This window comes from Nesoenas mayeri, assembly GCF_963082525.1.
Source record: "Nesoenas mayeri genome assembly, chromosome: 7".
NCBI lineage: Eukaryota > Metazoa > Chordata > Aves > Columbiformes > Columbidae > Nesoenas > Nesoenas mayeri.
This window is the reverse complement of record NC_137551.1, coordinates 5971638-5985794: the sequence shown is the minus strand read 5'-3', so window position 1 is coordinate 5985794 and position 14157 is coordinate 5971638. Positions and strand designations below refer to the sequence as shown.

At 38.2% G+C, this 14157-nt stretch overlaps 1 protein-coding gene across 10 annotated transcripts; it reads right to left on the bottom strand.

Annotated features, from left to right (window-relative positions):
• Positions 1–503: 503 nt before the first annotated feature.
• DNAJC12 (DnaJ heat shock protein family (Hsp40) member C12) lies at positions 504–14052 on the bottom strand. 10 transcript variants are annotated; one of them, XM_080347467.1, is made up of 7 exons: positions 13440–14052; positions 12104–12953; positions 10471–10566; positions 7364–7442; positions 4967–5106; positions 3485–3686; positions 504–1663 (listed from the first exon to the last, which is right to left on the bottom strand). In XM_080347467.1, exons 2-7 carry the CDS (start codon positions 12227–12229, stop codon positions 1569–1571), a joined length of 738 nt encoding a protein of 245 aa, XP_080203593.1. In that variant the 5' UTR covers positions 12230–12953; positions 13440–14052; the 3' UTR covers positions 504–1568. The 10 variants fall into 10 exon arrangements, with proteins under 10 accessions (XP_080203593.1, XP_080203598.1, XP_080203594.1 ...); XM_080347472.1 differs by lacking the exon at positions 12104–12953 and adding an exon at positions 11607–11729 and having other exon boundaries at positions 10471–10777; XM_080347468.1 differs by lacking the exon at positions 12104–12953 and adding an exon at positions 12011–12067 and having other exon boundaries at positions 13440–13454.
• Positions 14053–14157: the final 105 nt, after the last annotated feature.

Below are 14157 nucleotides of genomic sequence, written 5' to 3'. Positions count from 1 at the left end.
GGATGATGTGCTCTAAAAAACAGCTACTGCTACTGATGCCATCAAATCTAGGCTCAGTGTAGCTGTATCAGAACATCAGTACTTCGAGCTATTATAAACTGGTAGAAACATAAGCAGCGTTAACACTGATCTTAGCCCCTGTGAGAAAAACTGGCACCAGAATAAATACTGAGGTTGATAAATACAGATAGCAGGGTCAATTGTCAGGCACTTATGTCATGGTTTTTATCAAATAGGCTCCAAATAGGAGATGCACAGCAAGTCAAGTCAGCACATCACACCCCTGCACAGTAGAGGGAAACGTCACTCCAGGGAAAGACAAACATTGCGATACTGTTTCCACATTGGGAGAAGACTGTAGTTTTCCGATTAGACTTTCCATGGATTTGTAATTGGACTCCCTTGAGCTTTTAGCCACTGAGAGGACAAATAACAAATTCAGAAGGGATGTTCTGTGTTGGGTAAAGGATTTCTATTTAAAAAATGAAAACAAGCCCTTTTTGTATGCATGCACTTTTATTTGTTGCTAATGGAATTGCCTGCACAAAAACACAGTGTCAATACCTGACACATTAGTCAGGTTTACAAATAAGAAAGCAAATATAAATAAACACAACGTAGAACTGGAAAAGTTGCACAAGATATCAAAAACCTTTAGTGAGATTTTGTACACAGTAAGGCTGACTGGCCTGATTCTTCACTCCTCACCATACAAAACCTTGATAAGACCCTGTCTACCAGGCCAGAGAGCAGGGAGGGCAGTTACCATTAAGCCACAGGGCTATGCTGGTACATATACCAGTATCAGTTGTCCACCAATAAATCTTAAGAAGAAGAAAGTTGTTAACTGGAGACATGAAGTTCTGGAACTGCCTGACAAAATAAAGAGCTAGTGCAAAAAGTGTACTATCTTAGCAACTAAGATAGAAAACAAGTGATTTTTAAGAGTGATTGATCTATCACAGCGACCTTCCTGAATAATAAGAAGGTTCTTATTTCATCTATATAATAAGATTACAATTCTCTTAGAAGTTAAATTTGTTATAGTATTGTGCATGTACATGATAAATCACTACATTAAGTATAATGCAATGGAGAAGTGAACCAGAGTACATAGTTGAGAAATAAACACAGATTTGTTTAAAGTTCATTGTCATATAGCTTTTGGAAGATTGTCACTGAATAAGATGACATGGAGTTCAACACTGACTTCTGGTTTTACTGAGAGTATGTTCTTTGTAACAACACAGTATTGAGAGAAAACATTATTCTCTACACAATATTTCAGAACACAAGAAACAATATATAAGATGTTAGATAATTTCACAAAATCACTTTATGTTAATACTGAAAAGGGCTTTGTTTATTGAAGTTTGCTTATCAAACAAAAAGACCTCCATCTGTAATGCTCATAGCATGTGTGTTAACAAATCAGTATTAAAACATTTATTCAAACAACCTTCACATCATAATGAATGAATACAAAATACAAATAAGTTACAACTGCTGACAAAAAAAAATACTGAATTGTTGAACAGATGATCTCACGCTCTTGCATATTTTGCATTTTAGATCTCATAGTTTCTGAACTTCCTCAGCAGGTCTGATGGAGCATCCCCTGACCAGCGGAACCGCAAGTGCCAGTAATTTGCCTCCGAAAATCCTGAGAAAAAAAGAGAAAGGCAAGTACATTATGATAAACATGTATAAAACTAAGTTGTCTGAACTAATACCTGTTAATCTTCTCCCAAATAAGTATGCAGTGCACTTCCAGTGCTCTCGACTAGCAGGGACAACCTCTGTATTCTTGGCACTGTTTGAACAAGAACGCAAGCAAACACCAAACTTCAGATCTGTATCAGCTGGGAAGAGTCCAAAGGAGAACAGTAAGAATGGTAAGAATGACAGCAGTGCAGAAAATAAGGCTTATAAAGGAAAACTAAACAAACTGCATTTGTTTAATCTAAAGAAGAAGAGATAGAGTGTGACATGATAAATCTTCAAGTACAGGAAAAGCAGCAGTGTGTAGGGAAGGTGCAAATGGCCCTTTCCACACACAAGGGAGTAAAAGAGATTTTCAGACCCTGCACTGTGTTTTTGTCATCTATGAGCTGTTAATACACAATAAAACATGATCTTCCTACATCAGGAAGCTGAAACTTATTACCAGACTTGGTGCTAAAATCTTTTATTCAGGCTGAAATAGCTAGGTGGAGTTATAGTCCATAATTTTGACAGACCAGCAGACAGGAACTGAAAATATTGACGTTTAAAAGCAGAATCCAATATAATAATTTTTGCTGGACCAAAACAAAAGCATTATCAACATCCTGACATCAAGTGTGAACACTAGAGTGCATACACGCCCCCACAAATATATATATTCTAATATTAACATTTATTAATATAAATATATGCCCACTGGATAAATTAAATAGGCATTTGATGGGCTTGATATTTTTCCTATTCAAATCAAATTAAAACTTAAAAAAATTATGAGAAAGAAGATGCCTGCAAAGAAAGCTCACCATTACAAGGAACAAAATGATGTTTTCTTTATCTTGAAATTTTACTGTTTTACAAAGGGCACAGTGATTATTTAATTAACAAAAATAGTAAATAGTATAATGTTATAGAGCATAATTTTTAAATATGAAATTTTCAGTTATGCCTCACATGCATTTGAAGAATTTTCTTCTCTATTTTCTGCATGCGACAAATTTTTGGGATTAAATTAGGTTTTGCTACCCTCACAGTTCAACTTAATTTCCTGTTTGATCAAACTGGGAGGAAATGTCAGAACTTTGTTTTATAATAGGTCTCTGATAACATAAGCCTAAGATTATGAAACTCCTGAAGGATGGAGCAGAACAGAGGATGTCATTGTGTTAAATAAACTTTGTTTCAGACAGGAGATACTAACTGGCCAGATGACAGCTTTTTAAATAGACAGTTTTTTCTGGTGCATGCACTATTTTTAAAAAGACCTGTTCAAATTCAAAAGAAGCCTTCAAGTCTCAATTTTTAGTCCTCATTAACTCATCAGATGCAAACTCTGCATAATCACTGAATGCTGCATAAATATATATATGTATATATATAATAGCTAAATGTTTTAAATTTTTTTAAATCACTGAAAATAATGGCCCTTTTCAAAAAATGCTTGATATAGCACCAAAACTGAACTCTCCATTTTGGTTTTAGAAGAATTGTTTTTTTCTTCTTCTCCAGTTTTTGTTTTTACCCACAAAGACATGAGCAAACATGGGATAGGGAGGAAGAAAGGTCTGAAAACTTCAAAATTAAATGAATAATGAAATAATGAACAACATAAAACCCCAAACAAAACACCAACCCAAAACCACATTTAAAAAGCTACCAGTTAAACATATTATTCTGAAGAAGAATTTCTCATGACTAAAAGGCTCCGTTTCAGGCCAATGCCTGAATACTGCAATTTTCTGTAACTGCTGGTTTCACTTACTTGGGGAGTCTGGATTCTTTGAAGACTGCAGTTTCACATCAGACATTGCAACATCTTCTTGCTCCCTGTTCCCATCTGACAATCTGTCTTCATTGTTTTCAGTGTGTTGGGTCCAAATCTCATTAGGTATGTTGTTGCTATTATTCAAGTCAGAAGCTTCCAGCATTTGGTCCTTCTTACTTTGGACAGCCCAGTGCATTGACTAAAGAAATGCAAAAATAACAAATAAAGACCTCATTCTTACACTTTAAAAGATTTGTAATGAACTTCTCTTTTCTTTCTCATCTTGTGATAAATGGTTAAAAAAAGCACATACTAGAGTGAAGTTTGCAGGTCAATAGGATGGGGAAAAGCATGGTTTCATATTGCAAACAGCATTTGTGAGGATAGTTTATTTCAGGTGGGGATGAAGAACAAAGTGTACAAATGCATCAAATAATTACGAGGGTACTTTGTCCATTTTTTTCTGTCATGACTTCTGACACTTTTTTAAGAGGGCTTGAGTGACTTAGAAAATGTCCGTGTTGAAACCTATCTTTGACTTCAAGGTGTCCTTTGAAAACAAAACAATTTGTAAAGCTTTACTATTAAAGTCTGTGGAATGACTTCTGTTGGGAACTGATCTAAGCCTGATGGGATACCTCCAGTGAACACTCAAGATCAGGCATAATGCTTTAGTTAAAAAGGCTGTGAAACTTCTGTCGTAAGCAGAAGTGAGGCAGGCAGAATTGACAAGGGAAACATTTAGTCGCCTGCCTTAAAATCTGACCATGTAAACTTATAACTATCAGTCACCCTAAGAAGGCAGGGGAACAAAAAAAAAAAAAAAAAAAAATCAAACTTAATGGAATTATGAACTTCATGGAATTATGATCTACTAGGAACACGCTACCAAATTATCTCACTAGCAAAATCAGGAGGGAAGACAACCCTCACAACCTCCATTGCTGTCACAAATCACCCCAATAGCCCAGCAGGGCCCCTCCAAAGACCTGTGTGAAGCCTAGGGTTGCAAGGAACCTATGTTCTAGATTTTTCAATAAGGTCGTTATTTAATCAGATAGCATGGAAACAACATACCCAAAGGAGAATATATTATACAAAGGTCCTAGCTTTGAAGATAAATAAAAGGTTCCTACAAATGCAGTGTTGTGAAACATTTGAAAACAGCCCTTAACTTCATATGATACACAAAAAAGCAGCAACTTGGTAAATTCACTCTAAAACTACTACCCTAAACCCCTTCTGTTAATGGCTTCTATAGCCTTCACATTTTTCCAAAATTTCTCCACAGAATCAGAGAATAGAATCATAGAATTTCTTTAACTTCCTTAGAGCAGGAATCACTCTGCACCATTCCTATCTCCTAAACCCACCACTGCAGCACAAGTGTTGTGACTCATCCCCTCACTCACTGCAATATTTTCTCTGGGCCAGCCCTACCCCCCACCTCCTGAAGGCCCAAACTTAGACACCACCAACCGTCTTCACAGAACTGCTCAGGGCCTCCCACTGCTGGAACGGAATGGTAATTTTGCTCCGTCGCCAGTAATCATAACGCGCTCGACTCTCTTCATTGGTAAGAATCTCCTTAGCTTGCTGCAGCTTCTGGAAATCCTCCACTAGAATACAACCGAAAAGATACTAAAGCCAGTGTTTGCTTTCAAAGAAATCAATTCAGATGTGAAAGGGGAGCTGGGAACATTGGCTTAGAGCAAACAGAGTAGGGGAGACAGATAGAGAGCTGAGTGACAAAGGTACGTGGTTGCTCTGTGTAGAGCTTTGCAAAGTTGTAGCTGGCTTTAGGATCATAGCACCTTTGGTAGACAACTGACATCCTTCTCAAATGAGGATGAAAAAGCTTCATTTGTCTACTGGCTTAAAAATCTCCTAAATTTAAGTTCAGAGTAAGTTAGAATACAGCAGGCAAAAGGCAGAAGCCATCCCCTATAGAAAACCTTAAAAAGGAAAATTAAACTAAAGTCATAATGCCTAGAAAGAACACACTTATCCATTGCAGAAAGTCACAGCAAAGCACAACACCATGAGCGTGGAAAAAAATTACAAGCTAAAATTACCAAGCAAGAAGAGGAATCTAAATCTAGTTCAAATTAACTAACTTGTGTATTTTATTAGGTATGTTTTCTACATGTGCTAATATGTCATCTTGAATACCAGGCTGCATGAATGAGAGCTCTTATTTTTCCCTACAGGGAAATTTTTCATTAAATGGTTACTAAGGATGCAGCTGTGTGTTACTGTTTGTAGAAGGGTTATAAAGATTTAGATTTTATCTATGAGTCACCTATGTTACAGTGATCTATTATTATTCATTTATCTCAGTTTACAAATTAGAGAGATTTCTTTTGAAATACACTAAGCTCAAACACTAATCAAAATTGATAACCCTAAACCAAACAACAGACAACAGGCTGAGGGGGCAGTTCCGTTAGATTTCCTTTTTCTAGTGTCACTAGTTTTCAACAAATAAAAAGTCTACTTTAATTACTCTTTATTGAGCTTTAAGCTGATAGAATAAAAATATGAACTTTCACCAGTAATATAAATAGGCATTTGAAGTAAATACAGCATGCTCAGGTAAATGGAGCATAAAGTATTTCTTGACAAACAAAGCTGCTCCAGCATTTGGCACTTGGCCTCTTTTTCTGTTTTATTTCATTTCAGTTAATTTGGGGAGGTCCATAGGGGGCGCAGACAGGACCATGCCTGGGAATAGCCTCCTCATTTCCCTGCTGCAATAGCCAGAATTTTCCACAGAGAAAGTTAATGTCATGGGTTTCATTGGTACTTGTGCTATCATTTAGAATACATTAAATATTAGTGATCAGGTTATTGTTAATAGGTGGTAGATTGTTTCTCAAAAACCAAATCTGACAGTGTTCCTTATCAGGGAATCTCAAACTGAAAAAATACCACTTATTTCACCTTTTAAGCCCTGCCTTGTCAACTCTCTGATACTAGGCCAGGACAGCACACCCGTATGGAAGGCCAAGCCTTGCTCAGAGCTCTGCTCAAGAAGGAGAGTGCGAGTCTCATCTCATCTCTGCTGAACTCAAACTCACACAAGTAGGTATGTTATGGTGTTCAGTTTATAGTTAAATTAAAAGGACGAATTAAAAGGAAAAGTTTTGTGTATTAATCAAAATGAGAAGCATTTTTAATTCTTTTACAACAAATTTTTGGTGGGGACCATAATTACGATCAGAACAACCTTCATTATAAGAGTATAAACTATTCAGAGGTCAGTGAGCACTGATTAGAGCTATCATGTGGTTATGAGTGGGTAAGATTGTCTCCAAATAACTCAGGTGCTGCTTGGCCATCACAGGTATGATGAACTGCACACTCTCATAAAGGGAAATGTTAACTGCTGCTCTGTAAACAGATGGCTACTCATGTGGTGCTGGCTTCTCTTTATTTGCAGTCATTAAATTACATTAAAAGAAACTAAAGTACATTTAATGTGTTCCTGATGGGCTTGTTCATGGAAGCAAATTGACTAGTTGACGCAAGTATGGCACTTGAATGCCACTGAGCATGGAAACAGGCCAGCTTCATAGGTCTAGAAAGGGATATACTCCATAAGTAATTCTGGATTAAGAGATGTTCTACCATGGGGAAAAAAAAAAAGTGTCCTATGGGAAAAAAAAAGTGTCTTCCTGCTCTACCACCTAGGAGTATACAAGTGTTAGAAAATAATATCAAAGCTTGCTAATTAAAGACAATGTGTTCAATTCACATGACAAAATATATTAGGTGAAAGGAATAAATAATAAAGTTTTAAGGCTGAATTTAATACCTTAGTCACTTTAACATAGGAATAAAATAGATTGTTTTTAAAGAGGGGAGAGTATATACCTGCTTTGGGGTTTCCAGGATGTTTGTCAGGATGACATTCAAGGGCTTTAACCTTAAACTCTGCCAGAATTTGTTCAACCTAAACAGAATGTTGAGATTTAAAATTAATAAATACATACACACAGAAAAGATCTTCAAATTTGCTTTTCAAGAGGGGGTGGGGAGAACAACAAAGAATGTTGAAAGATTTTTTTCCTATTCATTTCTACAAGCTTTAGTACAAACAAAATGGGCAACAACAAGGACCTGCCAGTGACGCAGCTTATTTAATTTAATTTTCCATGCACTCGTTCTTGGTTTTATGAAGCTCAGTTACCCAATATGGGCAAGTTGGCTTTTAAGAAAAATGTAAAAAGATCATGTGTCCAAAACTCCTTCCCTTGTAAAATGCATCACTTCAGTTGCTCTTTGCTTTGTTTAATCAAGTCTAACTTTTAATGAAGCCTCATTGCAGGCAGGAAAGACCTACTATATTGCCAAATATCAGTTGTGGCATTGGGCGGCTTTCTCCATATCCTCTTCAAAGAAAACTGAGCCATTACCACATGACTTTTCCATCTTGGATACCACAAAGCTAGAAAACTAGCAGTTCTCTATCTTCCTGTCAAGTTCATTTTCTGTGCAAAAGGCTGGATTGGAATGGAATAAATTTATAATCAATATTATAATATTAGCACCTATTAGTTTATTACAAGTTCTCAGGCAGTTTATAGTACCATAAAGTATTACAAACACTGGAAAAACAAAGAAACATTAACAGTTAACAAAATGCAGGCAACCACTGGAGTGGGCATCAGCTTATATTTTCAAATTTTCAGATTTTTCAAAGTATCTCACTTCTTATTATTTTTCAGAAGACAAAACTTTGTAGCTTTCCAGTACAGCTTAAGCTTTCACAACAATTTGCCCTAAGATATCAATTAGCTACCATTCTTTCCTGTGATAGAAAGGCTGTTCATTTGAATTCCTCATATTTCAAACCCTCATATCCATATACAATTTATATTATTTGTTTCAAAATTAAGGCTCATAACCTTTTTTCTTTAGAATAAACTTACAGTTCACTCAAGTTGCTAGCCAAATTTTGTTGTCATATGCTGGGAAAAACGTAGTCTACCATGGTATTTTAAGAACTCCACACTTTTTGTTCCTCAGTTACTTCTTCCAGAGAGACAGATAGAGGGTGGTGTATTTCCAGTCAGTGACACACTTAAAAATATATTCATTGTACAAAGAACTTGTTGAAACTGGTTACTATATAGCTAGCTACCATCTCTAAAACTTAGTTACATAAAGTGGAATTTTAAAGTATGTAAAGTAGCAGAGCAGTAGCATGGAAGTCTTCAGTTAAAAAAAAAAATCAACAGAAGGAAAAGTTTACAAGAAGTTTATACAAAATATATGAAAAATATATAAACTATTCAGGGATACGTTTACCAATAAAGGTATCCAATACCCACTATATATGAAAAACACTGTTCTTGGAATAAGGATGTAGATTAAATCTCCCCTCTTCCTCTTAAGTCTGAAGATGAACTAGGTGTCCATGAGCTCAATTCTACAAGAAGGCAAGAAAGAACATGGGTATTTACTTGAATATTGAAAATCTGTAGAAATTAAAATGATATGTGCTCAGCTCAAGACCAGAATATTCAGCACCTTAGATGAAAGTCCTGCAGCACATATGCCTAAAGCAGCCTTTGCTGGTGCAAGTACTTGGCTGCACATACAACGTAATGTGATTGCAAAACACCTGTTAATGCTTCAGATTTCTGTTAAATGTTGGAAGTGGTTGTGCCCCACCCTGAGGGAAGGCAAGCATGGTACTCTTCTGCTCTCAGCTCCTACTCCCATGTCAAAAATTATCTAGTAACATCTGCTGCTTGTCTCAACAAACACTATTTGACAGATTATTTTTCAGGACCCATTAGCATTTATTGCATCTTTTAAATTTCATTTTGAAGCAATCTGAAAAATCATTATCATACATACTTGAACTACTTATTAATTGCTAAGCCCTTAAAGAATTAGTGTGCGGTAGAAAATGAGAAATAGCATCTGCGAAACAAGCCTACATAGAAACTTTATCACTGCCCTCTGCTGGGATGACATTTTTAGGAGTTATCTCAGGAAAAGCTTTAAATTGCCTTGTGTAACGCATCAGAGATGCTTACGAGTATGCTTGCAGTGACAGGAAAGACAGAGGTGTTTTCCCAGCATTTGACTACTAGGACAGATTAAATTACACCCGATTAAATTTACTGAACAAAATACAGCTTTTATCCACACTGAATACATCCTTCATTACAGCAAAGTAATCAAAACTCCTTTTCCAAAATCAAAACACAATTCTAGTTAATACAGCAACTAAATTTAAAAAGATTAGCATACCACTTAACTCAGACTATGCAAAAAACGTTATATGGACACTTTTAGGAAGAAAAGCACTTGTTTTAGCTACAAATATTTCAACAATTGCTTAGCTACATCTCATTCTAAAGTAAGTATCTCCCGGGAAAACAAATTAGTAAAACCTGTGTCTGAATGTCATTTAAATTAGCATTTAAAAATCATTAATATGGTGAATGAAAAAAAATACCACTTTTGTTTTTCCTCCCAACCAACAAATACAGTTTTTAAAAAATATGTATAAAACCTGAGAAACTCAATAGCGTTATCAGTGACCTACAGCTATGAACATTCTTTATATTAGTTGCATATAAATAGTTTTAAAAAATCTTTTAAAATGGAAAATGTATGCTAAATATTATTTGGATATTGTCAAATTGATGCAGTTGGCTCCTGATTCATATCACATATTGAAGTAAATTAATGAATAAACCACTATTTCAGTGGTACTTATAAGACAATCCTTTTTTATAAGACACTTTTAATACAACCCTTATTCTAGAATCATAACATCAGTATACAGATCAGAAAGGTGAGCTTTTGAAGGGAGATACTAAAAGACAAAAGTGGCAAGAGAGCAGGTCCATAATTTCAAATAGTCCTGCCTGCAGAGATAAACAGCTCCAAATCTCCCCTGCAGGCAGACAAGCACGTTCAGAATGTTATTAACCCGGAGGGGAGCTGAGGAAGGCTCTTACCGTCGATAGTTCATCACATCCCAGCAAGTTGTAGTAATCTTCCAAGTCATCTACTCTGCAGTTCAGAATCGCATCCATCTGGACTAGCCCAGCGAGCTTTTTCAAGCAGAGGCACCGGAAGTGTAGAAAATAATATCAATATAAAGCTCGCGCAGGGTTCAGAAGGAGCCCAGGGAAACAGGCAGTTTCTACTCGGGTCTAGACCTCTCTCCAGTGCTTTTTAATACTGGCAGCTGACACACATGAATTTTCTTCAATCCTCTGCCTGCCATTGGTCCCCGCAGGATGCCAATCCGGCTGCACAAACCTGCTAATGGCAAAGCTCCCTGGGATTTGTAGTTGCCAAAGTCACTTCAGTATTAAACTCTAGGTCTTGTCCAGACCGCATAGAGTTCTCAATCTAGCTACATTTGAAATTTAGATCACGCCATCACGTGTATACCCACATAAAATCAGGCACATACTTAAAGGCTTTCCTGCACGTGAGCCTACATATACTGAAATGCATTTTCTGCTTAATTTTTCATTGCAACTTTTGCCACAGTCTTTGACAAGGGGATTATATAGGTAATTATAGAAAAGAGTAAGGATTACTTCCAAAATAATGATTACAGGACTGCAAACTCCTGAGAATGACTTTGCCAAAGCCTCATTTCTAAAATAATTCCTGCATTTACAAGTGCTTTATTATCTATATTCTTAATCTTCTGAAATTATCTACGTCTTCCACTGCTTTCACTTCCAGGTTGTATTGCCTGAAATTTCCTATTTTTACTGTATGTTCAAATAGCCTATTAAGATTATAAAATATATAAAGTACATTAAAAAAGAAGCAATAATATTAAACAGCAAAGCACAGGCATCAGCAAAACCATTCAAATCTGTTAGAAAACACTATTACCATACTTCTCTGAGTAAATAAAACAATAGATATACTTTTTCAACAAACTGGAAGAATTAGCAATTACAAACATCTCCCTCTCCCCCATTCATAACTTAATAATAAACCACAAAAATACAGGAAAAGAAAGAAAGCTTTTTAGCAAGAGATCATGTAAATATTTAAATAGACTGTACTTTGGCGGCAGACACAAAACAAACAGCTCTCCCTCATCCCAGCAGCACTCCTGACATACCGTTCTTGTGCACGTATTTCTTTTATATTTGCGTAAGGTGAAAGGGAAGGCTCTTTAACCCTTTTTCCCCTCCAACTTTCAGCGGCTGTGTCTGTACTGCCAGGTGAACTGCAGGTCCAGGAGCTGGATTCAGACAACAAACCCCTGAGGTTTGCAAGCAGCCTGTTCACAGGGAGTTTGCTTGCCGAGGCCTTAGTTCTGTTCTATAGTCTCATCTGTCCAGACCAAATGAACAAAGGCCTCGATCCAAACTGCAGCAGCACCCATACTGGTGTCCCCCCCTCCCAGAGATTTCCAGTGCATAGGGTGCAAAGGGTCCCATAGTAGAGCCTTAAGGTTTGTGTGTGGAGATAACAAAATACTGATAATGAAAAATAATTCAGTCTTTTACTGCTCTTACTTACTTCAGTGGGACAACTCACAGAGTAAAGCATCATCCAAAAAAAGGAAGGCAAGAGAACCTGCATATAACATGCAGAAAAATACATAAAGATTACCTTAAGGACATAAACTTTATTTGAAAGCGAGTCACAGCACAGGAGATGGCACAGCTTCTGTGTCCACGTGTTTTGGGTAGTGTTGCTCAGAGTGTACAAACAGTACCAAAAGTGAGGAAATCTCATATTTGTTCTCTGTACCCAACCATGAACAAAATGTTTCTATTCTTTCCTAACACATTATCAACTGTTTTGCTTGTTTGGGAGCCAAGAGTGAATCTAAATTCTGGTTCAGTATATGGAGAAGTCATAAATGGCACTTGAAACAAAACAGCAAGATCTGGAAATCTGTATTTGAATTTATTCTCATAAAATACATCAAATCTTCTGAATTGGCTTTAGTTGTTTGGCTTCCTGAGGGCAGAGTACACATTTTCAAGAAGTTCAAGGCACAATATAACAACTAAGTTCTGCAATTCATGCTCCATACTTGTCCCCACACACGCTCCGAGCTGCAGAACCAAACTGCCTTCCCGACTCAGGGGAACCACTGCAACATCACTGACATGGAAAAATGCTTGCAATATTAGAGACAGCTTTGCAATACCTTTACCTTCACATAAAGCTTTAGATCATACACCTATACACTTACACATTTTCTTCCTTAGAACACAGTCTTCACAGAAATAAGCACCAAAATAATACTGAAGTCACAACTCTCCTTTAGCTGCTGACAAAAGCACCTTGTACATCCTTTTATCTGAGTCTTGCCTCAGGATCAATAAGGAAAAAGACTACTTGCATACAAGTTTGCACAGAATAATAAAAAATTGTTCTGATTCACATCTGGTTACTTCACAGCTTATTCTTTAGAAATAGGAATGTACATCTTTTGGGGGGTTGTTAATACCTGGGAAAAAAAAAAAGGAAAAAAAATCCTCCTCCCTTCCCCGATACATATACCACCTATAAAGTCAGTTATCTATAAAATAATGCCTTTTGAAGCCAAAAAAAACACATTTCAACAAATTTAACCCAAGGGGGTTTTTTTAAAGCTGTTATCAAGGCCCACAAAGGAGAAACTCTGCCAGTCTAATCTTGGTCTTGCCACTAAGCTTCAGATGTATTAAATTCACTAAAACTACTCTGTAAATAGTTTGTGATGTTCAGCAGTAACAAAACATTTACATTTATATCCACGGAGTTTAAATCAAAACTTCTGTGTTGGTCCTAGGAAAGTGGTCAAGTTCTATCCAGATCAGATGTCCAGGTACAAACAGACACCATGTCTAAGAAAGCCCATCGTGCTACCTCTGTGTTTACACTACGGGGAGGGTCCTCCTGTCACTCGGGAGTTCAAATGTCATGGTGTTGTAACACATTTAGCCATCCTTACCAAAAGCTCAACCCACAGGTGCAAAACGTTTCCCTAGCAGAAGCTGTGATCCTGTTAAGATTTTCTCTTCTAATGCTCAGCTCTTTTGTGTGTTTACAGAGAGCGAAGAGCTGCTGGAAATCCCGGGTACCGCTGCGGGACCGGCAGACGTGCTCCCGGGTAATGCTTGGGGTTTTCCCGTCGGGTTTCCCCGCAGCGGGCACAGGCACAGCTCCAGGGCAGCCTGTACCGGGACACACCGCTCGTTCCCGGGGAACCTGCGCTCACCGCCTGACGTTCTGAGGAACACGACACAGAGGCCCGAGGGGTGTTCAGCGGCCTGTGACGGGAGGTACACCGAGTCCCGGGAAGTCACGCCGGAGCCGCCATTTGCCGGCGGCGGAGCGCGCTGCGGGTAAGCCTCGGACAGGGCGGGACAAGCTCCACAGGGACGGAGTGCCCCGTTCCCGCCGCGGGCGGAAGCACCGCCGCGGTGAGCCGGCCCCGCACCCACCGCGGCTTCCCGGCCCGTTGCGCTCCTTCAGCGCAGCCTGGGCGCGGCCGAGCGGGGACACACGGCCACGTGACCGGAAACCGCCATGGCGCGAGGGGCGTGCGCGGCACGGGGGTGGGGGAGTTGAGCCGGTACCAGCGTCACGTGACGCCGGGCAGCACCCTCTTCGCCTCTCGCCCTCCCTCACGTGACCCGGTTTGTTGTTGTTGCAGCCTCCGCGGGGCG